This window comes from Cryptomeria japonica, chromosome 4, assembly GCF_030272615.1.
Source record: "Cryptomeria japonica chromosome 4, Sugi_1.0, whole genome shotgun sequence".
Classification (NCBI taxonomy): Eukaryota; Viridiplantae; Streptophyta; class Pinopsida; order Cupressales; family Cupressaceae; genus Cryptomeria; species Cryptomeria japonica.
In genome coordinates this window covers 358,334,807-358,358,850 of record NC_081408.1, presented here as the reverse complement: position 1 = coordinate 358,358,850, position 24,044 = coordinate 358,334,807, and the positions used below count along the sequence as shown (strand labels likewise).

At 39.1% G+C, this 24,044-nt stretch overlaps 1 protein-coding gene across 5 annotated transcripts in view; it reads right to left on the bottom strand.

Moving 5' to 3' along the window:
• Positions 1 to 24,044, bottom strand: part of LOC131040987 (type I inositol polyphosphate 5-phosphatase 2) — a 121,960-nt gene that overhangs the window by 56,198 nt on the left and 41,718 nt on the right. For all 5 annotated transcript variants that reach the window (XM_059219825.1, XM_059219827.1, XM_057973960.2 and 2 more), the window contains exons 7-8: positions 5,909 to 6,725; positions 5,496 to 5,677 (exon numbers count right to left, since the gene is read on the bottom strand). In XM_059219825.1, the coding sequence (XP_059075808.1) occupies positions 5,496 to 5,677; positions 5,909 to 6,725 (999 nt within the window). The remainder of the gene's footprint in view (positions 1 to 5,495; positions 5,678 to 5,908; positions 6,726 to 24,044) is intronic.

Below are 24,044 nucleotides of genomic sequence, written 5' to 3'. Positions count from 1 at the left end.
GCAAGTCAAAGTCACACCTAAGGACACTTCAAATCCTAATTCACCTTGAACCACCCTAGACTTGGCATAAAATTGAGGGAAAAGAGTGGTTTTGTGAAATTTCGCTCTGGACCCTTTGGAAGGGTCAGGTGCGAATTTCTCATTCCATACTTGACTCTTCATCTTTTCAATCCCAATCTTATTTGCAAGGTAATATTCCATCACTCTTCACCCAAGGAACAAGGTTTGAAGCCCAAGCATGGAAGCAAATGAGGTTAATAAAGAATTTCGCTCTGGACCCTTTGGAAGGGTCAGGAGCAAAATTCATGATTTAGGCAAAATCTTCATCTTCAAAGAGTCCAACTACCTCTCAAGGCAAGAAAATAATTCACCCTCCAACATGCCAATGCCTAGCCAAAACAAGGAAGAAAGAGCTATAAGGATTTTCGCTCTGGACCCTTTGGAAGGGTCAGGAGCGAAATCCTCTTTCCAGGTTGACCTTGCACTTCATTCATCCAATTCTTCCTCAAACACAATCAATTCAACTTCCTTTCATCCTAATCAAGGCAATTCTCTATCAAAGTAGCTCCAAACAAGGTCACTCTAGGGCCTAAGGTAAAAAAGAAGGTCAAATGGAGGATTTCGCTCTAGACCCTTTGGAAGGGTCAGGAGCGAAATTCTCCTTCCAGGTTGATTTCCATCATTTCATCGCCTCAAACCTCCTCTCCAAGGTAAATATGCATCCAAGTCTCCTCAACTATGCCTTAGAAGTTCCAAACTTGGTCAAGTCAAAGAGCAAAATAGAGGAAAAGTGAATTTCGCTCTGGACCCTTTGGAAGGGTCAATAGCGAAATTCTCCTTCTAGGCTCATTTTCACTTTTTTCCTCCCTTCTTTGGCTTGGATATAACTCATTAGGCTTCTCCTGATCATCCTCCAGTCCAAGTTAGCATTCACTTCAAGGCTTTGTGAAGAAAAAAGGGGCTCATATGAATTTCGCTCTGGACCCTTTGGAAGGGTCAGGAGCGATTTTCTTGTCTTCGTCAAAAATCCTTCACTCCTTCACATTCTATCACTTGGAAAGGCAAAGACACATCATTTCCCTTCCAAATAAGCCCAAGGAACAAGGTTGGTAGTCTAAGCAAGGAAGCAAATGAGGCTTATGAAGAATTTTGCTCTGGACCCTTTGGAAGGGTCAGGGGCGAAATTTCTATTTTAGGCTAAAATCCTTCACTCCTTCAGTTTTAGTCACTTCCTAAGGCAAGAACATATCCATCTACCCCCACCATGACCAAGGAACAAGGCTTTCAATGCAAACAAGGAAGAAAAAAGGTGTCTTCTAAGAATTTCGCTCTGGACCCTTTGGAAGGGTCAGGAGCGAAATTTCTTTTAGGCTCAAATCTTGACTTCATCTCTCACATTTCTTCACTCCAAATAAGTGTTTTGCCCTCAATAATGCCTGGGAATGAGTTAGTTCTAGGTTTGGATCAAAGTAGAATGTCCTATAGAGGAATTCGCTCTGGACCCTCTGGAAGGGTCAGGAGCGAAATTGAAATTCGCCTTGGACCCTTTGGAAGGGTCAGAAGCAAAATTTGACATTTTGGTCTCTCCGTCAGGATTCATATATGGAATATAACATTTAAGTATAAGTGACATTTCCTTATATCTTTCTTATACTTTAAGTTATATTCCATATATAATGTCAGGATGTTTGAGAGTGGTTTCAGACCTCCAGGAGTTATAATGCAAAATCTAGTTTTTGGAGGATTCTTCAATTTTCCAAACTTTGACTTTCAGGATCAGGATGACATTCCAGACTTAGCCAAATTTCAAGACATTTGAAGATTAGAATGACATTCCAGACTTCATCACTCACCAACTTGACCTAACTCAGACCTTCAAAGAGGATATTCACTCACCAAGCTTCATTGACCCCCTCAAACTCAAACAAGACACAATTAGCAACAAGTGCAAAACTAGGCCTAAGGGAGACTTTCAAAGAAACCCTAACCTGGAGCACATGCTGACTCCCCCTGGCTCAAGCAGAGCCTGCCATCCTAGTGATCCCCCTGGCAACACTCAAAATGCAAAGGCTAACAGACAAAACCCTTAAAGACCTAGAAACAAACCCCAGAAAGCAAAAAAGTAGAGGTCCCCATTTGCAATGGGGCGATGTGTGAATACGTCACAACAGGTAGGAATATGTCTTATTTTTATAATTTATCTTAACACCGAATTTGTGTTTGTTCAGACCCAAAAACTTTAAATCAATCCTAAAACATAGGGATCAGATCTGCAGGTCATAAAAACATGAAAATCAGAGTTAAGCTCCTAAAATGCAGATCTTTAGTGCACGGGATCAGATCAGATTTAGGCTGACTTTCCGTTTAGGGCATCTTGATTAGGGCTGAATCTTGTCTATGATCAGTTCCAGCCTTTGAAATTCATTTCCAGATTTAAAAAGGCTGTAAGGAGCCTGATTGTAGTGGAATATTGTTTTCGCTCCTAGTGTTTTGATGCAAAGGTCTCTCTGTTCTTCAGGTTTGATGAGAGGATGGAAGGCTAGAAAAGGGAGGAGAATCAAGGATGAAGGACTCAACAACATGGCCATGACAAGGAGGACTCAATGGAGGTGATGACGAGATGCTTGGGACAAAGAGAGGAGCCAAAGAGATGCTTGGGACAAAGAAAGGAGCCTGATTGTAGTGGAATATTGTTTTCACTCCTAGTGTTTTGATGCAAAGGTCTCTCTGTTCTTCAGGTTTGATGCGAGGATGGAAGGCTAGAAAAGGGAGGAGAATCAAGGATGAAGGACTCAACAACATGGCCATGACAAGGAGGACTCAATGGAGGTGATGACGAGATGCTTGGGACAAAGAGAGGAGCCAAAGAGATAGAGACCACCAATAAGGCAACACGAGGAGATCCGAAGCATGGGATTGAAGGTATGATCACAGAGCAGTGCCAATGAAGAACATGTTGCAAAGCCAAAGACAAAGCACGAGGATAAAAACCGCTACCACCGTGCAGAAGACCAAAGTGATGTCATTCCTAGAACTCTGGTAGACAATGGCAAACACAAAATACTACCAGAGACATCTAGAAATGAAGAATGAACAGCTGGATGATGACAAGAAAATGAATTTATTGTAATGGCAAATAATCTATTGTAAAATAATTACTTTTAGGCCCAATTTAATGCAACTCAAGAGGGGGCCAAAAGTTAGTTGCTCACCCAACTACCCATTTTGTCTTTTTGTGTCTTGAGCCTCGTGAACTTTTGTCTTCTAGTGAGATTAATTGAAAGCAGCTGGAAAGTAGTTGAAAAGTGGTTGGAAGTTGCTGAGATCATTAACTGAAAGATGTTAGGGTTTCCATAGGGCAAATTTGGGCCATTGAATGGATTGAATCTAGGCCATTGATCAAAATGTAAAATCTATAAAAGGCTAGAGCCTCTCTCGTTGTAAAAAGGTTAGAATTGATTAGGAAAAAGGCAGAATTATTAGAAATTAGAAGTAGGAGTTATAATTAGGAGTAGAGCAGGAATTGTTCGGAAGAAATTGTTGTAATGGTAGTTGGAGCAGACAAATAAAGCATTGAAGCATGGTGTATTACCATTTGCTTTAACCTATTTGCATGGTTTCTCTTCATCAAGATTAGTCAATGTTCAGTGGTATTAACGGTGAAGTGTGAGGATATGTGATAAATTTCAGGTTCATACCACTGAAGGCTTGCTAATTGTAGGTCTTTGTGCATTGTTAGTCTGAGTCCCCTTTATTGCTGTTAGTTCAACTGTGAATGTTCATCTAAGTTGCACCAAAATTGGATACTTAGTGTATGTTCATGGTCTGAAAATCCATTTATTCCCCTTTCGAGATTGCACTATTTCTATGGAGTTGTGAATATATCTCTGGCTAAGCAGGAGCTAGTTTTGTGTGAAGTCCGTCTATCCACAGCATCAGCCATTACTATCATTGTCCCTAGGTTCTCTATACCATGTCCTTTTCTCTTCATTTCACCCAGTTTGAGAAGTAAAGCATCATCAGAATGTTACATCAGATGCAAGCCAGCTTGTCAGATGTATAAGTCCCCTTGAAATTACCATCAAAATCGCATCAACCCTGAGTAATCCCGAGCTTAGTCATGACCTAACAATAGAAACCTTGAGGTTATCCTGTTTGGACAATCAGAGGGCATACGAGATTTCCTTATGCAAGAGAGAGTAGGATGTACTTGGTGCATTTTATTCTATGTTGACGGAAGTGCTACATTTCCTCATCAACAGACCTGTTGTCCCAGATTTGTAAGTTGTTTAATGTCAAACCGTTGGAGATTGCCAAAGTTGTTCAATAGGCGATCAGTATACAAATTATTCACTAGCAATCACATTCATGGCAGGAGGCTTTATGCTAAATTCCTAATTAATGTGATTCTAATTCTAGAAAGGAAACAATGCTAAAATTCCTTGTTCAGGCTTTTCTCAAATAGGAATTGCATAAGCAAGCATACTCTACAATTTGCATTCAACAAGAACCCAGAGGAAGGCTCATTGGGTGGGGCTTTTGATGTCAAACATGGATGAATAAAGCAACCACCAAAGAGTTCAACCTGTTCTCGAATGGCCTTAATTGGAATAACATGTTAGTTTTCAACTTGTAAATTGGTCACTACACCTCCATTTTATCCCCTCCACAAGTGGAGCACACTTTTGAGGTGTTTGAGAGTCTTCGTTTCTGATACACCTTAGTGTATTGAAAACTAATTTATAATCTGGATGATCTTGTTTTGAGAAGATGTTCCCATCCTTTTTGTTTATAAAAGTGAGCTGCCCCCTTGGCAGCACTTACCTATCAAAAAAAATAGCAAGATAACTTTTGAGCAAAATGAACCATTAAGAACTGGATTTTCATAGTCAAAAACCTTAGGAACATACTCTCTTGTTTTCTTTGATAATGTGCTCATCAACTCCACTTGCAGTGTACAAATACAGTGGCAAGGAATAGGTGGCACCATATTAAAGGCCAATTAAAATTTCACTCAAGCATGATATTAAGAAAAGAAACCATTGTCAACATGCAACCTAAGGAAGCATGCTAGTAACTGCAAACTGGAAGTATTTGCAAGTTGTGAACCCAACGTTGAATTTTCCATCAGCATTGAAAAGTAATCGCCATAGCAGAGACCTCGAAACAAATAGTGGAATCATATTAAAAAATTAGCAAAACAACAAAATTCACTATAACTTTGAAAACAAGTGATAGCATCCACCTTTTACTAAATAGATGGTGAAAGGAGAAAAAGACAACTGGAATGAGCTGTTAGAAAATACAAAGCCACCAAACACATGGAACTGTGGTATAAAATGTAACCTAGTCAGTTACAAGATGTTACCTGCAAGAAAAAAAGGATCTTTTTGCAGGGAAAATTACAAAACAAATCATCTGGCAACTTAGAATCTTCCAACTGTCCTAAAACAGAACCAATACAATTCCATTTTATTTAGTTTTTAAAGACTCACTCATGTTCCATAATGGTCTCAGGCAGTTCAACTCCAGCAGAATGAAAATGAGTTTGACGCAAGATTTCAAGCACATCAGAGTTTCGCCGTAACTTGTCCCCATCCTTTTCGCCAGATGTCAAGTGAGAACAAACAAGGCATAATTTTGTTTGGTAAATGGACATGCTGACTGAAATTGATCCCTGTAACACATTAATGCCACAATTTCTGTTTCAATATGGACAATTCATTTCATTCAAGAATGATAAGGAAACTGCATATAAAATTTTATGTTCTTTGATATCTCACATTCAATCTTTCCTACTGAAATGTCTTCAAAGAATCCTTTAAATGGATGAATCAATTTATTGAACTACTGACTGAAATGTGTGTGTGTGTGTGTGTGTGAGAGAGAGAGAGAGAGAGAGAGAGACCTTGTTACCCATGTAACCCATCAACCCAACCCCAACAGGTGACATTCTCAGATTGTGAATATGATGCCTAAGATTACATCGTACCCAAACAGTTACAAATAATCCAACCATCTGCTTGCTTGCTATACGCACGTATTTTGTTCTGAGCCTTTTGGAAAATAAATTTGTAATTTCAAGGCTGGTGCTCGCAAATGTCTTGAGGGATTGTTTTATATCTTCTTTACGTCTCTCCAAAGAACCAACCATGGGTGATAAATTAAGTGCTTCTGTATCCAATGATGCCTCTGGCCAGATCAAACCAAGATTTCCGGAAAAACTGTAGGCTCTCTTGAAATAACCACTAGATGACCAAACTTTTGTCCCAGATCCCAATGATTGCTCTGGTGAAGCCAAACTACTATGGTTTCTAGATGGTTTTTCATTAGATGATAAATCATGCGATACTGAATGAAAAGAGGAGTCTTGCCAGTGCAATCCTATCATTCCAGAACTGCTCTGCACTCTGCGCATCTTAAATTTACCACTAGATAACAAGAAACTGTCACTAATTTTTTCCTCAAGCCTTTGTGACAGGAAATTTATATCTCCATTATTCACTGGATCTGCTTCATCAGCCAGGAGTTCATCTACAAGAGTTTGAGAAGCATCAGGTAATTTACTAGTTGGTGAAGGAGGAGCACTATAGCTTTTGCATATGGGTTTCTCTTTAGATGCTTGGTTCAATGTTTTACGGATAAGAGCTTCCCATTCAGATATAGGACTGTTATCTTCGGCACCAAATACATTACCAGCATTCAAGGGAACCACTTCTTGAAACCTGCCAAACATAACACATATTGCCATGAAGGAATCCTTGTCAAAATTTAAAATTCATAAAACAGACTTCCAAATTTCAGTTCTAAACAGGATTGTTTAAAGTAGGAATCCATTTGCTTCAAAATGGACAAATATGTCAATCTCAGATAGGCACCACCAGAAAAGAAAAAAGACAAGACAGGGGATGAAAGAGAGAAAACAGAATATAGCTTTTTAGTGGAGGAGACAATTACATTAGGTTGTGAAATCAATCACCTTTTAATATTGTACTTATTACAAATCAATCAAAAACAAGCAGTTTCTGATATATTCTGGCCACTTTGTAGTTATGAAACATCTTCACAAAGAGACATCAATTTCTTTTGTCTTGCAATTTAAGAAGCTGCTGCTCCTCTAGCCATAAGGGTCATTCCATTTTAATTGTTTCCAATCTTAAGCATTAAATTTTGTCAAAAGATATCATATCAAAGTGAATTGATAAACTTGTCTAAAGTTAAACCATGTTGATGCATGTAAGATACTAAAATTCTAGCTAAAAACCATAGTCAACGCAATGCCCATCTGCTGACACCTTATTAGTCATTGAAATATGTCCATACTCATGTTGATATTGTAAAGTTATTTCAATTTCAATTAAAGAACAAGTTATGAACTATGTATGCTATAAATGTATATGAGGAATTATGTTGATGTCTAATAATTCTGATTTTATCTGCAGGTCTGAAAGAGAGAGATCATTTTATGTTTTCTATGTCTCCTCCAAATGAATTCAATTGGTATATATATCATTTAGGCAACCGGTCAATTGGTGTATTGACCGGTCATGCCTTTTAGGCATGACCGATCAATGCACCCATTGATCGGTGCCTTTGTAATTATACCATTAACACAAGGCTGTTTATCGGTTCAAAACCTCGATAGCATATTGTAATATAATATAATGATTGATCAAGATAATGAATCGGTTCATGTAAACACCGATGATTCAAAATGCACGATGTATGTAATCCAACCGGTGCAGTTGTTAACCACTGTTAATTCCAAATGAAGCGGTGTATGTATTAAGCCCGATAACAAATATGCCCGATGATTAAGCCCGATAACAGATGTGGATCGGTGCCAATAGTTATGCACCCGATAGCAAGTATGTATCGGCTAATAACCCGATAACTTATAGCATTTAATATGCTATCGGGTTAATACCCCGATAGCATATTAATGCCAATTAATAATTGACATTAATATGCTATCGGGTTGTTAGCCCGATAGCATAATGCTAAGCAATGTTTGTAAAATCCTATAATCATATGCAGTATAAGTTTAGACATGAAGCATGTAAATAACAGAACAAGGAAGGTTAGAAATATCTTATCTTGCATAAGCTACCATGCATTAACACTCCCTCTTAGCTTTGGAAGATAGATAAGGCAACCTGCATCACATTTCCTTTTCATAACTAAGATAATGTCAATCAACAAAAATCATTTATACATGAGAAGTACCATCAAGACATATGATACAAAATAGAAGAACATCACCTGAGTATGTGACATAAAGTATTATTTTAACATGTGATAAAAGTAAGAGAATCATCACCTGATCATGTGAGAAATCACCAAAACATGTGATTTGTAAGATTCATCAAGATATCATCTAACACGTGATATTAGTATTGCCTAACACGCAATACTTAAGGATAAGTCTATGAGAAAGGTTAGTTTCTCATCATATCCAAGTTGTGATAAGTGCAATAACATTTGTAAATGTTTATCACAACATAGTCATGGCAAATCCATGACTTACCAGAGATCCAATCATGATCAATGGTTGAGATATCACCTACACGTGATATCAGTATTGCCTAACACGCAATACAAGGATAACCATATGAGAAGTGCTTAATTTCTCATTATATCCAAATTGTGATAATGCAATAACATTTGTGCAAATGTTGTATCACAACATGGTCATGGCACATCCATGACTTACCAGTGATCCAACATGATTACTGGTTTGACTATCATAAGATCGTCACCTTATGATGTCTACATACAAGTGTTCAGTATCTGAGAGATCGTCACCTCTTAGATATGAACACAGGTGGCAAGAAGCCAAGAGATAGTCCAGACATGACAAAGAAGTTTACACTTTAAACATCTTAAATATATGTAAGTATAAATTACAAAGCAGATTACCTTTCTATCATACCTAAACCCTTTCTGAAGTGATCAACCTTCACTCTGGAAAGTGGTTTGGTCAGAATATCTGCAGTCTGATCTCCTGTACACACATATTCTAACTTTATCACATTCCTGTCAACCATATCTCGTACATAGTGATATGGAATCTCAATATGTTTGGACCTGTCATGAAATACTGGATTTACAGAAAGTTTTATACAACTTTGATTATCACACTGAATAACTGTAGGTTTCATAGGTTCTCCAAATAATCCCACGAGCAATTTCCTTAGCCATATTGCTTCTTGGGCAGCCATTGAAGCTGCAATATATTCAGCCTCTGTGGAACTCTGAGCTACTGAAGATTGTTTTCTGCTGATCCAGGATATCATGGCTGACCTTAAACTGAAGCAACACCCTGAAGTGCTCTTTCTGTCAATCACACTGCCAGCCCAATCTGAATCTGTAAATCCATGTAGATCTATGTCAACCTTTTCATATTTAAGACCAAGCTTTAGGGTACCTTGTAGATATCTCATTATATGCTTTACTGCAACCAGGTGTATCTCCTTAGGTTCACACATGAACTGACTTAAGGCATTAACAGCATAGCAGATATCTGGCCTTGTATTTACTAGATACATCAGGGACCCAATCATCTGCCTGTATTGAGTGGGGTCAGTAGGTCTTGATTCTACTGCTGCTTCTTTAAGTTTATGGAAGTTGGTTTCCATAGGAGAGGTCATGGGTCTGCAGTTTAGCATTCTAAATCTTGTCAATATGTCCAAGGTGTACTTCCCTTGGTTCAGTACAATATTATCAGAATTCTGCCATACTTCCAATCCTAGGAAGTAATGAAGAAGCCCCAAATCTTTCATATCAAATTCTATGGATAGATCTTTCTTGCATTGATCTATTAGGTGATTATCTCCTGTAATTAATAAGTCATCAACATATAAAATTAATATTAACATATCACCTTTATTTCTTTTGAGGTAGAGATTAGGATCTGCATCATTCTTAGAGAAACCCAGCTTTGAGAGGTAGGTGTCAATTCTTTCATACCAAACTCTGGGAGCCTGTTTGAGCCCATAAAGAGCTTTCTTGAGTCTACACACATGAGACTTTGCATCATGAATTTCAAACCCTTCAGGTTGCTCTAAGTAGACTTCTTCCATGATCTCGCCATTTAGGAATGCTGTCTTAACATCCATCTGATGTACCTTCCACCCCTTTGCTGCTGCAATGGCTAGAACAGCTCTTACTGATGTGTACCTGGCAACAGGTGCAAATGTTTCTTCGTAATCTATTCCTTCCTTCTGTGAGAACCCTCTAGCTACAAATCTGGCCTTGTGTTTTTCAATACTGCCATCTGCAGCATGCTTGATTTTAAACAACCATTTAGAAGACACGATAGACTTCTTGGTTGGCCTAGGAACGATCTCCCAAACATCATTCTTCATAATGGACTGATATTCTTCAGTCATGGCATCTATCCATACTTTATGTTTGAGTGCATCTGAAACATTGTTAGGTTCAGCTTTAGAGAGATCATTCATAAGTGCAACATAGTTGATGAATTTATTAGGCCTCTTGCTTTCCCTGAAGGTTCCTGAAGGAGCAGCGAACTTCTGAGCTTTTGCTATAGTTTTGGTGGCCCATAGTGGTCTTTTCTTGTGATTATCTATAGGTGGGTTTTGTGTTTCACTTATAGTTTCCTCAAGATACTCCCTCTGAAGCTCAGGAGTAGGTTCTTCTTCTAGGTTAGAAGTGGGATTATGAATTTCAGGTTCTATTGTATTTTGAGCCCTTTTGAAGGCTAAATCTTCTTCGAAGATTACATCCCTACTGAGTTCAATATTTCTCTGTCCTTGTACATAGATTCTGTAGGCTTTAGAAGTTTCACTGTATCCTACAAGTATTCCCCTTTTTCCAGAGGGTTCTAGTTTTAGTCTTTTCTCTTTAGGTACATGAATATAGACCGGACACCCAAATATCCTAAGATGGCTGATATCTGGTTTTGTTTTGGTAAATACTTCCTCAGGAGTTTTATCTTCAAGGTGTGAATGAGGACATCTATTTTGTATGTACACAGCAGTGTTGGTTGCTTCTGCCCAAAGGTTCAAGTTTAGATTTTGATCTAGTATCATGGCTTTGGCAGCTTCTACTATGGTCCTATTTTTCCTTTCAGCTACTCCATTTTGTTGTGGATTATAAGGTATTGATAACTCCCTCTTAATCCCAGAATTTTTACAAAAGTCTTTAAATAGTTCTAATGTGTATTCCCCCCCATTGTCAGTTCTTAAGGTTTTAATTTTGTTTTCAGAGAGATTTTCTGTTAATGTTTTAAACTCTTTGAACCTACTTAGGATCTCTTCTGATTCTTTACATTTCAGAAAGTAGATCCACGTCTTCCTAGAGTAGTCATCAACAAAAATTACATAGTACAAAAATCCCCCTAGCGAGGGTACGGACATAGGTCCACATACATCAGAATGAATTAACTCCAAAACTTTGCTAGTTTTCCTAGTACTATTCTGAAATGCATTTTTGGTATTTTTACCTAAGGCACACCCTTTGCAAGCCTCTGAATGATATTGCTTCAACTTAGGTAGACCTGTGACAAGGTTTCCCATGGTTGACAAAGCTCTATAATTCAGATGACCTAATCTCCTGTGCCATACTTCATTTGCATTAGTTGCTTCATGGATCAATGCTAGATCGGGCTCTGTACATAGCTCATACAAATAGCCTTGTCTTCGACCAATGACCTTAGCGTCTTTGATGGAGGATCTCTTTGGCCAAGCCAACACCTTGTTTTCCATGAAGGTCACTCTGTATCCTTGATCTTCTAGTGCTGATATGGAGATTAGATTTCTTTTGATGCCTGGAACATATAGTACTTCTTCAAGTCGTAGTGACATGCCTGACTTCAGTTTGATGGTGCAGGTTCCAATTCCTCTGACTGGATGTGAAGAATCGTCTCCGATGGTTACTTCCTCATCATCTTTCTCTATCATGGAGTCTAGTATTTCTCTAAAGCCGGTGATGTGTCTGGATGAACCACTGTCGATCACCCATGAGTTAGATTTGTTTGAAGTATGGCTTGTAAGTGCTGAGTAGAGGACATAGTTCTCGGAGTCATTTTCTTTTCTAGATTTCTTCACTTTTGCAAATGTGGCTTGCTTCCCTTTCTCCGGACAGTTTGCAACATAGTGTCCGAATTTGTCCCACCTATAACATTGAACATGTGATAGGTCTTTCTTAGAAGTGTTCTTGCCTTGTTTGGCTTTTCTTTTCTTGAATTGCTTCTTTTTGTACCTTTTATTGATGTTTGTATTTAGGACTTGCAAGTCTTCATCTATATTCTTCTGTTTTATTCCTACTTTGTTCAATCGGGATTCTTCTTGTAGACAGTCATCTCTTAGTCTTTCAAACTTAGGATATTTGGACCTTGCACTGATGCCTTAGACGAATGTGCTCCATCCACTAGGCAACCCATCTAAAGCAATGAGTGTTAGTTCTTTGCCTCGGATCTCGTAGTCCAAAGTTGCAAGTTCATCTTTTAGAACTGATATCCGCATGAAGTAGGCGTTGATTGTCTCCCCTTTGTTCATGGTGATATGATTTATTTCTCGTTTTAGTGCTAGAGTACGACTTGCATTTGATATCTCAAATGTCTTTTCAAGTGCCTTGAACATTTTATAAGCCGTCTCCTGCTTTCTAATGATGGGCATTATATTATTTCTTACCCCATCCACTATTATTTTAATAGCCTTATCATTTCCCTCGATCCATGTGGATTTCTCGGTTTCATCTTCTGGTTGTGCACTTTCAGTTTGGACATATTAATCAACTTTGTTTTCTCTTAAAATCATTTTGATTCTAAACTTCCAAGCTGAAAAATCTTCGCTACCTCCGAGTCTATCTTCGAATCTGATAGCGTTGGCCATTATGGAAATGTGATGTAGTTTGTAACTTAGTCCTTGAATTTTATCAAAATTGAATAGCCTTAGGTTCGATTACCTTGGCTCTGATACCATGTAAAGTTATTTCAATTTCAATTAAAGAACAAGTTATGAACTATGTATGCTATAAATGTATATGAGGAATTATGTTGATGTCTAATAATTCTGATTTTATCTGCAGGTCTGAAAGAGAGAGATCATTTTATGTTTTCTATGTCTCCTCCAAATGAATTCAATTGGTATATATATCATTTAGGCAACCGGTCAATTGGTGTATTGACCGGTCATGCCTTTTAGGCATGACCGATCAATGCACCCATTGATCGGTGCCTTTGTAATTATACCATTAACACAAGGCTGTTTATCGGTTCAAAACCTCAATAGCATATTGTAATATAATATAATGATTGATCAAGATAATGAATCGGTTCATGTAAACACCGATGATTCAAAATGCACGATGTCTGTAATCCAACCGGTGCAGTTGTTAACCACTGTTAATTCCAAATGAAGCGGTGTATGTATTAAGCCCGATAACAAATATGCCCGATGATTAAGCCCGATAACAGATGTGGATCGGTGCCAATAGTTATGCACCCGATAGCAAGTATGTATCGGCTAATAACCCGATAACTTATAGCATTTAATATGCTATCTGGTTAATACCCCGTTAGCATATTAATGCCAATTAATAATTGACATTAATATGCTATCGGGTTGTTAGCCCGATAGCATAATGCTAAGCAATGTTTGTAAAATCCGATAATCATATGCAGTATAAGTTTAGACATGAAGCATGTAAATAACAGAACAAGGAAGGTTAGAAATATCTTATCTTGCATAAGCTACCATGCATTAACAGATATCCCTACAGAACTGTCTACGGTCAAGTTTGCAATCATAGATCATGTCATTCTTGTCATGTTACAAATATCAAACCAGTTGTCCTTCCTATCTTCAAAGGTCAGCAGGTGTTGGTTTATGTTGACAAATAAAGATGTTTGGAGGGTGCTTGTGGATAAAGAATGACGAACAAACATGGATAAGTTCTTAAATTGATAGCTTCAGCATTGATGGAAGAAGATTGCATCATGAGTACCGCCAAAGGAAGGAATCAAGTCGAAGTTTAAGTGGCACTATTTTGGGTGGCCATGCCAACCAAGATTTCCACCAAGATCAAAAAGAACCTAATTTCAAGGGGAGAACAACTTCTAAGTGGCTCAGCCATCATGAAAACATGCCAAAGGTGACAGAGACAAGAGCAAAATCTGCCAAAGAAAGAACTTAAGTTCAAATAACAAGAGTGGCCCACTTTTTCAGTGGCAAAGCTTTCAGTGATCTGAATCCCAGAAAAAGGACATGAATGACATCCAATTTTGGCACTAAAACCAGGTGGCATAACCATTAGAAAAATGCAACAAAAAGTGGCAAACTTGGTCCAAAACCATGACAAAAGGGTAGCAAGAGCTTAAGAAAAACACACCCAGACAATTCAAAATCACTTAGGGAAATGTCACAACTATTAGCGGTAAAGCCAACACAAAGCCATGTTAGAAGTACGGTTGCCGTTGCACCAAAAGATCAACCTGTTAATGCCTGATACAACCACTAGACTTATAGAATCCACAAGAGGCAGTTAAGCCATGTCACAAACCCGAGCGTTGCGCTGCACAGCACTAAGAGACCAAGGGTGCACACCTTGCAACAATCCCCCCCCAGTGCAAGCAAGGTGGTTTGAACTTGTGACCCAAACTCTGATACCACTTGTTAGAAGTATGGTTGCCGTTGCACCAAAAGATCGACCTATTAATGCCCGATACAACCACTAGACTTATAGAATCCACAGGAGGCAGTTAAGTCATATCACAAACCCGAGCACTGCGCTGCATAGCCCAGGGAGACCAACGGCGAACACCTTGCAACAAGCCACAACAAAAGAAGTGGCAAAGAGGTCACAAAACTGTTCCAAGAGGGAACTGCCTGATATACATAAGAATTTTGCATATTTTTAAGTGGCTATCCCATCCAAAAAGCACCAAAAAATGGTGGCAAACTTAGTCTAAAATCATGCCGAGGAACAAACAATGGCAGGGACAAGGAAAGGAGTTAAGTGAAATAACAATCATAGCACAACCGCCAATGCCACAAAAAAAAGGTACCTAAGCTGGTTGGAGAGTTACTAATCCAAAAAACCAGCAAAAAGACAACGATAAACATTCATTTTAAGTACCAAAATCAAATGGATCAGCCATGGAAAAGTTTTGCCAAGATCAAAAAGTGTCAATTGGTCATTGAAATTCCATCATCACTTTAGGATACGAAATACAAACTTTGGCTCACTATTTGAGTGGCATAACTAGTAGGAAAATGTGACAAAAAACAAACCAACCAACTTCACCATTCTAAAAACATTAAGGCATGCTTTGATCAGCTCCCAGCCCTTAACATAGCCAAATTGTGTTTTTTATGATGGCACAGCCAATGTAAATTAGTGCCAAGTTTAAGTGAAAGACATTAATCAAAGAATATTACAATTTTTGGGGGGTGCTGCCAAGTTATAAACCCACCCTTCATACTTCAGTCAGCCAGCATTCAGAGTTCTGAAGTGAAGGATTAAAACAAAAATCATTTAAACCGTAACACCTTGTTCTAACTGACCTATATTAAGGAGAAAGTAGACTTAAAGCAGAAAAGGATATATTTTAGGCTATTTTAAGTGTTTTATTTCCTCTTTGTAATGGATAAAGATAAGGGTGCATTAAAGCAAGGATTTATTGATATTATTTTATACCTTAAAATGCCTTTGATGAGCTTATAAATAAGTGCCTTGAATACATCATTTGAAAATAAGTTGAAGTGAAGCTTATGCAGCAGAAACTCATATTCAGCTAATGCTATTGTTTCACCATGTTTGTATTTTTGAATAATTTTGTGAAACTATGTATTGATCATAGTTGAAAAACTCGGACTCAACAATAACTCGGCAGGCCCAAAAAATTTAAAAACTCAACACTCGGCAAAATCATGGGGACAGCAATAACTCGGCAAATTTATTGAACATTTGAAAATACAAAAATTTTAAAATATTCTTCAAAAACACAAATATATACCAACTTTGTAGAACATGTTACTGATTTACATAACATATCAATCAAAATTTGAATTTAATACATACCATAGACCTAACACAAGTTCAACCTCTGAATACATATGAACTTCTATTTTAAAAGGTAAGTTGTCAATTTTGGTATGGGGTCAAGTACAATCAACGGGTTTGGGAGTGGAGACCTCGATGGGGTTGAGGGGCAGCACTCCTCACAGAGATCTCAGGGCAATGTCCCTTGTCGGTTCTGGAGGAAATGTCCCCAATGGGGTCAAGGTATTGTTGTGACATCTTCACACATGGCCCCATTACAAATGGGGACCCCTACTTTTTGCTTGGCTTAGGTGTCATAGTTAGGTTGTCTTCAAGCTTGGTAGTCTCCTAGACGTTAACCTTTTCTCTTGGAAAGAGATTGGTTGTGTGAATGATAGAGTTGAGGTAATGTTGCTTAGGTGGCTAAGTTGTCATGATGTCAATATTGCTAAGGTTGTTCGGTTGTTAATCTTGTCAAATGTTCTCAAGTGACTAGGGAAGAAAGATGCCGTTTGAGGTTGATTGCACATCTATTGGCAAGTTGGCTTGTAGTTTCCTCAGGAACTGCAAGCAAGGCACCTAGGGTCATGAATTTCAAGATCATGTTATGCGGGACCTAGAGGGGGTAAAACCATGGAAATTTGACTAAGTATTGAAATCTTCGCTCTTAGCAACGTTATGCAAGCTTGCCCCTAGGATGCGCTAAGAATCTTGTGCAAAGGTGAGTTTCAAATGTGCTCTAGCATGAAGGTTGTGCAATCGCCTACCTTGAGTGTGCCCTTGCTCCAAAGTTGTGCAAGCACCTCCTCTACATGCGGCCATATCACGGTTTGACTAAGTGTTAGGGTTAGGGGGGGGGGAATCATGTACAAGTTGTGCATTCACATGTCTTGAACCCGCCAATGCAGTTCCACCCTTTCAAATGTGCCATGACAAAGTTTGCTAAGTGTTGTTTAAGGTGGAAATTATGCATAAACTTGTGCATCACAACACTTTAAACACGCCCTAGCATCATCTTGTGCAAACAAGGTCTTATTGTGCACTCCAATGTGATTTTGTGTATACAAAGGTCTCATCTCCGCCCTAGCATAAACTTATGCACAAATGACTCTCATATGCGCTCAACTCATTAAGTGCAAGATCACCTCACAAGTTGTGCAAGACAACACCTAATACCCACTCTAGGGGTGAGTTTGTGCATGAGATTGCCTCATTTCCGTCCTTGCATTGACTTGTGCAAGTGAAAATCAGATATCCGCTCAGGTTGTGCATATGTATACTTGAAACCGCTATGTAGGGCTATATCTCATATGCACCCAAGGCGAAAAGGGGGGGGGTGTGGATAGCTCTATGCTAGGTAATGCAAGCAACCCCATTAAGTGTGCTCCCTTCCTTCCATGTTTTGTCTTGAACTTTATGCAAGCTGGGGTTCCATATGCACTCAGAGGTAGGATTTATGTCAAAGTATCATCAAAGCTCACCCTACTTAAATTGTGCACAAAAACTCTACTAACTCGCCATGCAGGACAGGGGTCTATTTGAAAGATTGGAAAATCGCCTCAGACTCCGAGTATGAGACATGCCCCCCGAGTCTGGCGAGCTTGGACTCGGACTCATCCGAGTCCAAAGGACGAAATCGCCAGACTCGCCGAGTTGGCAAGTTTGGCATAAACTCGACAAGTCTCGTGCCTGGGACTCGACTGGCGGCAAGGCCCAAAAAAGGCCAAAAAAAATGCATTTTTTAAAGTTTTTTTAAATGAATAATCTTGTCTTTGTTCACTACAACCTCAGCCTGAGAATGAGAAAAATTAGGGTTACAACATGTCAGCCAATAGAAAAATAACACTTGATGCCTTTACTAAATAATAAAAGTCTTTTTGGCCTCGCGGGGCGCTACGCCTCGACCCTGCCCTGTATCACGACAGGGAGCGCACAAGCGGCGCTGCCCCCAAACCCCCGTTGAAAAATATGGGGGGAAACTGCGTCGATAGAAGTAGGGAAAATTTAACCTCTAAGTCTGACACTGATTGGATCGACCAGGTAGATATAGAGGCTGAGGCTGTAGCCATGGCAGAGGAGCAGAGAGCACGAGCAGAGACAGGAGATACTGATAGTGACACAGATGTTCCTGATGTTGGCGAGCATGGCATGGTGTCACGGGGAGCGACTATGGTTGCCGAATCATCTAGGACCTACCTTAAACACCTTCGCAGGGGGCCAAGGCGAGAGGGTGCATGCTCCTCTGAGCCATAGGCTTGTAGTTGTATTTACCTTTGGTATTTGTGTGGAACATTTGATTATGATCATATCATGACATGGATTTTTTATTCCATGAGTTTTGTAATATTGTATACATTTGACAATATTTATATATTTATGTTTGTTATTTCCTTCAGCTACAATTTGCGTTTATGCTTATGTGATTGATGCATACTTGTGTATGTAATCAAATGAACCGAGTTTGATGATGTTATTGTGTCTTTAAGGTGTATTCAATAAAGGGTACATGAAACAAGTTTTAAATCTTTAAAAATCTCTAAATTTCTTGAGTTTTTCACTTTCCCGAGTCCAGTCGAGTCTGAATCCGAGTCCCGAGTCCGAGTCCGATTCGGCCTTGCCGAGTCTGAGTCTAGTTTCTTTGATTTGTACCCAGCACGATAGTTGATCAGACCTCACAAACTCAGAAATCACACTTAAGGGTCTCAGACTTGAAACAACAAACATAAGACGAGAAACAGGTGAAGTCAGACCTTAATGGATTAAATTCAAACTATCAAGCATGTAAAACAGACCTAAGTATGAGAGGGAAGACCTAATTTGTGGATAAGTGCAGAGCAAAACCTTTGAAGTGGTGTGATGAATTGTCTTTTGAAGGCGCTAATTGGATCCCTATTTTATATGTGAGAAGCTGTAAATCAACAAACTCCAGACGACTTGGGAGTAAGGAAAACATACAATATCAAGTGCATATGGCCAACTTGACTGGAGGGTGAAAGCATAGGGTATAAGTGTAACCTCCAACCTTCTCATTTGCATCGTCCAATCATTCAAATCAGACAAGGAGCAGAAATGGATTGCAGACCTGAAGATGTTGAAAGAACTCTTCATTACCATTCTGCAAGGGTTTCAAGCAATAGAATTTGTGTGAGGACTAATGTTATGTGTTTGTTTTGCAAGGTTGGCATCAAAGAAAGCTCAAAGGGGCTAGGGCAATCACATCAACAAGGATCAAGGGCTCCATACTGCATTTGCCACTCTTTTCAAGGAATCAAGGTAGTGATATTCAAGATGGTGGAACAAATCAAGAGAAACATCAAGAGCATAAGTGGAATTTCCTTCCTTCATTAAAATTCTGCCCAAAGCTTTGAAAGAAGAAATTAACAAGTTAAGAAGAGAGAGCGCTATTTGCACATCAAGTTGCAATCCCACCTAGGAAAATTGCACAAGCCTGAGTGCAATTGCAAGACCTCTTTGCAATCCCGCCCAAGGGAGTTGTACAAATCATGTATGGCACTATTGCAAGCCTAGCACAACATCGGTTGCAAGCCTAGCAGTTTGGATCGCTCTCAATGAGCAAATGCCGTAGGCAAAATATCGGTTGCAAGTAATACCGTGCATATCAGAGACAGCACCACGAGATTGCAAGTTTGGAAAGATGATCAGGAATAGCATCTATAATTGAAATTGCAAGCATCTAAGTCAGAATCTGAAACAGCAACCATATCGCTCATAGCGATATTATACCTTGCATAATTGCATTGCCCTATCAGATGCAACAAGACATTGCTGCAAGCAATATTTATCGTTTGCACTCATATTGTCTATATCAGACATATTATTATTATTCTATCATTATAAGTGATAGAGAACAGCTTATCCATAACATGTTTCATCATTACATCAGATTTTGTTATTAAATATATTGATATCCATATAATCTTGCAAATATTTATATCATTTACATCAGAAACAGCAGTTGATATCTCTCATAACTTCCATTATCGGGTCTAAGTGCAAGTATTTGATAAAGTGTGAGAAGTTGAAGTTATTGTCCCAATATCTCTGTCTATCCTAAAATGGGACATTACAAGTGGTATCAGAGCTATACTCCTGCCAGCCTGTGAATGTTTATGAGCGATAAAGAATATAAAACATACCAAAGAAGAAGATCAGGACAAGATAAACAGAACCAGTAAGGAGGCACAAGCATAGGAGACGAAGATTTCAGCAAGAAGATGGATAAATTCTTTGACGAACAAAGAATGGCTCAGCTACTTGATATGCTCACAAACTGTTATCAGTGTCTCAGCAAATAATAAAGGTAGTGTTGTGACCATTTCACACATCGCCCCATTAAAATGGGGACCCCCTCTTTTTGCTCGGTTTTGCCTGTTTCTCTCTCTGCTTTTAGGGTTTTTGAGTCGTCTGGATTAGGGTCAAGCCTTAGGGTTTCCGTTTTGATGATTTTAAGCCAGAGTCCAGTCCAATTTTGAGAGATTGTTAAGCTTCCTCTCGTAGGATGCAATTTTGAAGTGGGGTAAATTCGTTAGAGGTCGAGTGGGTTGGTCTAGGTTCAGTCGAAATTTTGAATATAAGCCCGAATTTTGCCTAAGTGTGGATGATGGAATTATGGAATTTTGTCTGATTGAATGATTTTGACCAAATTTTGATCTCGTAGGATGCAATTTTGAAGTGGGGTAAATTCGTTAGAGGTCGAGTGGGTTGGTCTAGGTTCAGTCGAAATTTTGAATATAAGCCCGAATTTTGCGTAAGTGTGGATGATGGAATTATGGAATTTTGTCTGATTGAATGATTTTGACCAAATTTTGAAAATTTTGATAATTAATTCCGGACATTGGAAAAGTTTTATTGTTGCCTTGTCAAGTGTTTGAAACTCTAAAATCATGATATTTTGGCCTAGGGAAGCAAAATCGCTCCTATCCCTCAGTCAGGGACCAGGGCGAAATGTCTTGTCTGGACCATTCTGACTTCATTTTGATCAAGCTAAAGCATTAAGGGCATAATGAAAGATGGAATAAACGTGATGGAACGCCAGGACTTAGTCATTTGCAACAAAAGTTGAACATTTGCCCTCAGGGACAAAAATCGCTCCTGTCCCTCACTGAAGGACCGGAGCTTGTTTCTCAAAATTTTACTGTCCTTGCAGGATCAAGATGAATTTTGGATTGGAAGAGATAAGGGGAGGCATGTTCTTTCCAGTGAATATAATTTGAGGAAATTTGCAAACGTGGAAATGTGCCAGGAGCAAAAAATCGCTCCTGTCCCTCACTGAAGGACCGAAGCTTAAAATCCAACATTACCTTGTCCTTGCAAGATTTGAACGATTTCGCGATTTGGGGAGAACAGAAGAGATACATCTTATCAGTTGAATATAACTTGAAAATGTCATCATGAGGAAAATGGACCATAGAAGCAAGATCGCTCCTGTCCCTCTCCCAGGGACCAGGGCGAATTTTAGTGGTAGCTCCCATCCCTCTCTCAGGGACCAGAGCGAATTTCCTTATAAGGCAAGATTTGGGCAAAGATCAAGAAAGTTTTAACTTGGAGGCAAGCAAAGGAGGCCTAACGAACCCGTTGAAGATAATTTGAAGATTGTAAAACGCCAAGTGAGGCCTATGTTGTCCTAGGCGCTCCTGTCCCCCAGCCAAGGACCAGAGCGATTTCTTACTAAGGAGGATTTCTCACCAAATTGAAATGAATTCCATCCTAAAGATGAATGAAAGGGAGCATGACGAGTCCGTTGAAGATATTTTTAAACATTGGCAAAGTGGGATTGAGCTTACAAATGCAAAATCGCTCCTGTCCCTCAGTCAGGGACCAGGGCGAAATATTAGTTATGTTGCCTTCCTTACAAGTTTAAAATCACTCCAGACCAAGGTACGAGGAGGCAATGATGTTTTGAAGGTGCTTCAAGAGAAACGAAGTTGCAAAGATCGCCAAATATGATGAAATGCCTAAGTTCGCTCCTGTTCCTCTCCCAGGGACCAGAGCGAAATCTCTAAGTATGCTTAAATTTTGAAGGCCACGTTCGTTTCAAGTGTTCAAGAGGGAATAAAGGACGTCATTTTACGCCTTGAAGACAAATTGATATCAATACAATGGAGAATTTGCACTATAGACCAAAGATCGCTCCTGTCCTTCACTCAAGGACCAGGGCGATATTCATTAAACTGGTCATTTCCTTCAAAAAACGATAGCAAGGCGAAGTCATGCAAGGTCCGAAATGTCATTAGAAAGGTGATGAACAAGGAGTTAATGTTAAAAGTTGACGATTTGGAGCTAAAATACAAGATCGCTCCTGTCCCTCACCAAGGGACCAGGGCGATAATGATCTTAAGAGGCATTCATCAAAACATTGAATCGATCAAGCTCAAGGTCCCCAATTAAGATGCCAGTTTCAACGTGGAGGAAGTGGTTTTGAACGTAAAAAGGGAGAAATTCAAGAGCAAAATGCTAGATCGCTCCTGTCCCTCTCCCAGGGACCAGAGCGATAAGGTTAATATCCACTATTCTCCCATGTTTTTGGCGCCAATAAATTTTAAATCGCATTAAATGCTAAACTTCGATAAACCTTGGTATTTTTTAATTAAAATTTGCATTTAATGGGTGCGCACAAGGCATTTAATTAATTAATTTTGCCTTTTAAAAATCGAAATTATTAAATTACAAGGCATTTAATTAATTAATTATTAATTTAAATAAAGAAAGAGCGCTTGGGTTTATTTTAAATGTTTTGCAAAGTCGGCCTCCTCTTTTTATTTAAAATTTTGTTATTATTTGACTTATTCCAAGTCGGCCTATGTGCAATTAGAGGGTGAGCGCCTATATAAAGGAGATGTGATATCTCATTTTTAAATCATCATTTTATCATCCTTTCATATGCGATTTGGAAGACAAGGAGAAGTGCGAAATTCCATCCAAGGGGAGTGCGCATTTGGTTTGAAGTGAAGCGAATTTGCCATCATCACGTTGAAGACCCCTAAGGTTGGCGAAGTTACTAAGGAAGGTGTTCGCTTGAGGAGGATCGCATTGATACTTCAAATCTCGATTTTTGCCTAGGCGAATTTCCTTATTTTGCTTTTTTAGAGTTAGCTCTCAAGTAAGGTATGGCGAAGTGTTCCTTGTCTTAATTTTGAATTTTGATCGTCATAGTTTAAATTTTGAATTTTGAAATTTTGAAATTCCATTAGCTTAATCGTTTTTAGGAAATGATAACTCAATGACTTATCATGAAGTTTCCTAGATTTAATCTCTAATCTAATCTGTGTTTATACATTGCAAAATCTATTACTTATTGTGAAATGTTGTGTAGGTGTTACGATGGCGACCCCGAAGGCGGGAGCATCCACTAGTCGTCCAACTCTCATGAAGGAAGATCAGAAGAACGAAGAATTGGAGACCAAGATCGTGTCGAAGTGGAGCAACATTGGAGATACCAACTTGGGGAACTTCAGTACGAAGAAGTTTCGAGAGGTCCCTTACATTGGCAAGCCGTCACCTGTCGCCAGGAGGATAATTGAAAGTGGCATCATTAAGGCAGCCGGCTTCCCTCCAGCAGTCCAGTGCCATGAGTTGATGATCGAGTGTGCTCGCCATTATGATCCTCAGTCCAGAACGATCGTGTCCAAGGAAGGAGACACTTTTGCTTATCTTTCAGAGGAAGCTATCAGTGAAGCTCTTCACTTGCCAGAACATAAAGATATGATTTATAAAAGCATAGAAGGAGCCAGGTCCATGTACGAAGATGATCCAGACACTTGCCTAAGCATCATCAATAAGAACTGGTTACTCAAGAGTCGTCCTCGCCTGAGCAAGATTCCGAACACACCACATAGGATTGACTTCCAGGAGGAGTACAGAGATTTGATAACATTACTCAACCGAGTTACAGGGGCTCCTCAAGCCTTCTATTTTGAGAAGTGGATGTTCTACTTCATCCAAGTGATAGTTCAGGGAAAAGGAACAATCCATTGGGCTAGAATGATTAGCCATTGCTTGGACGTACAGTTAAGGAG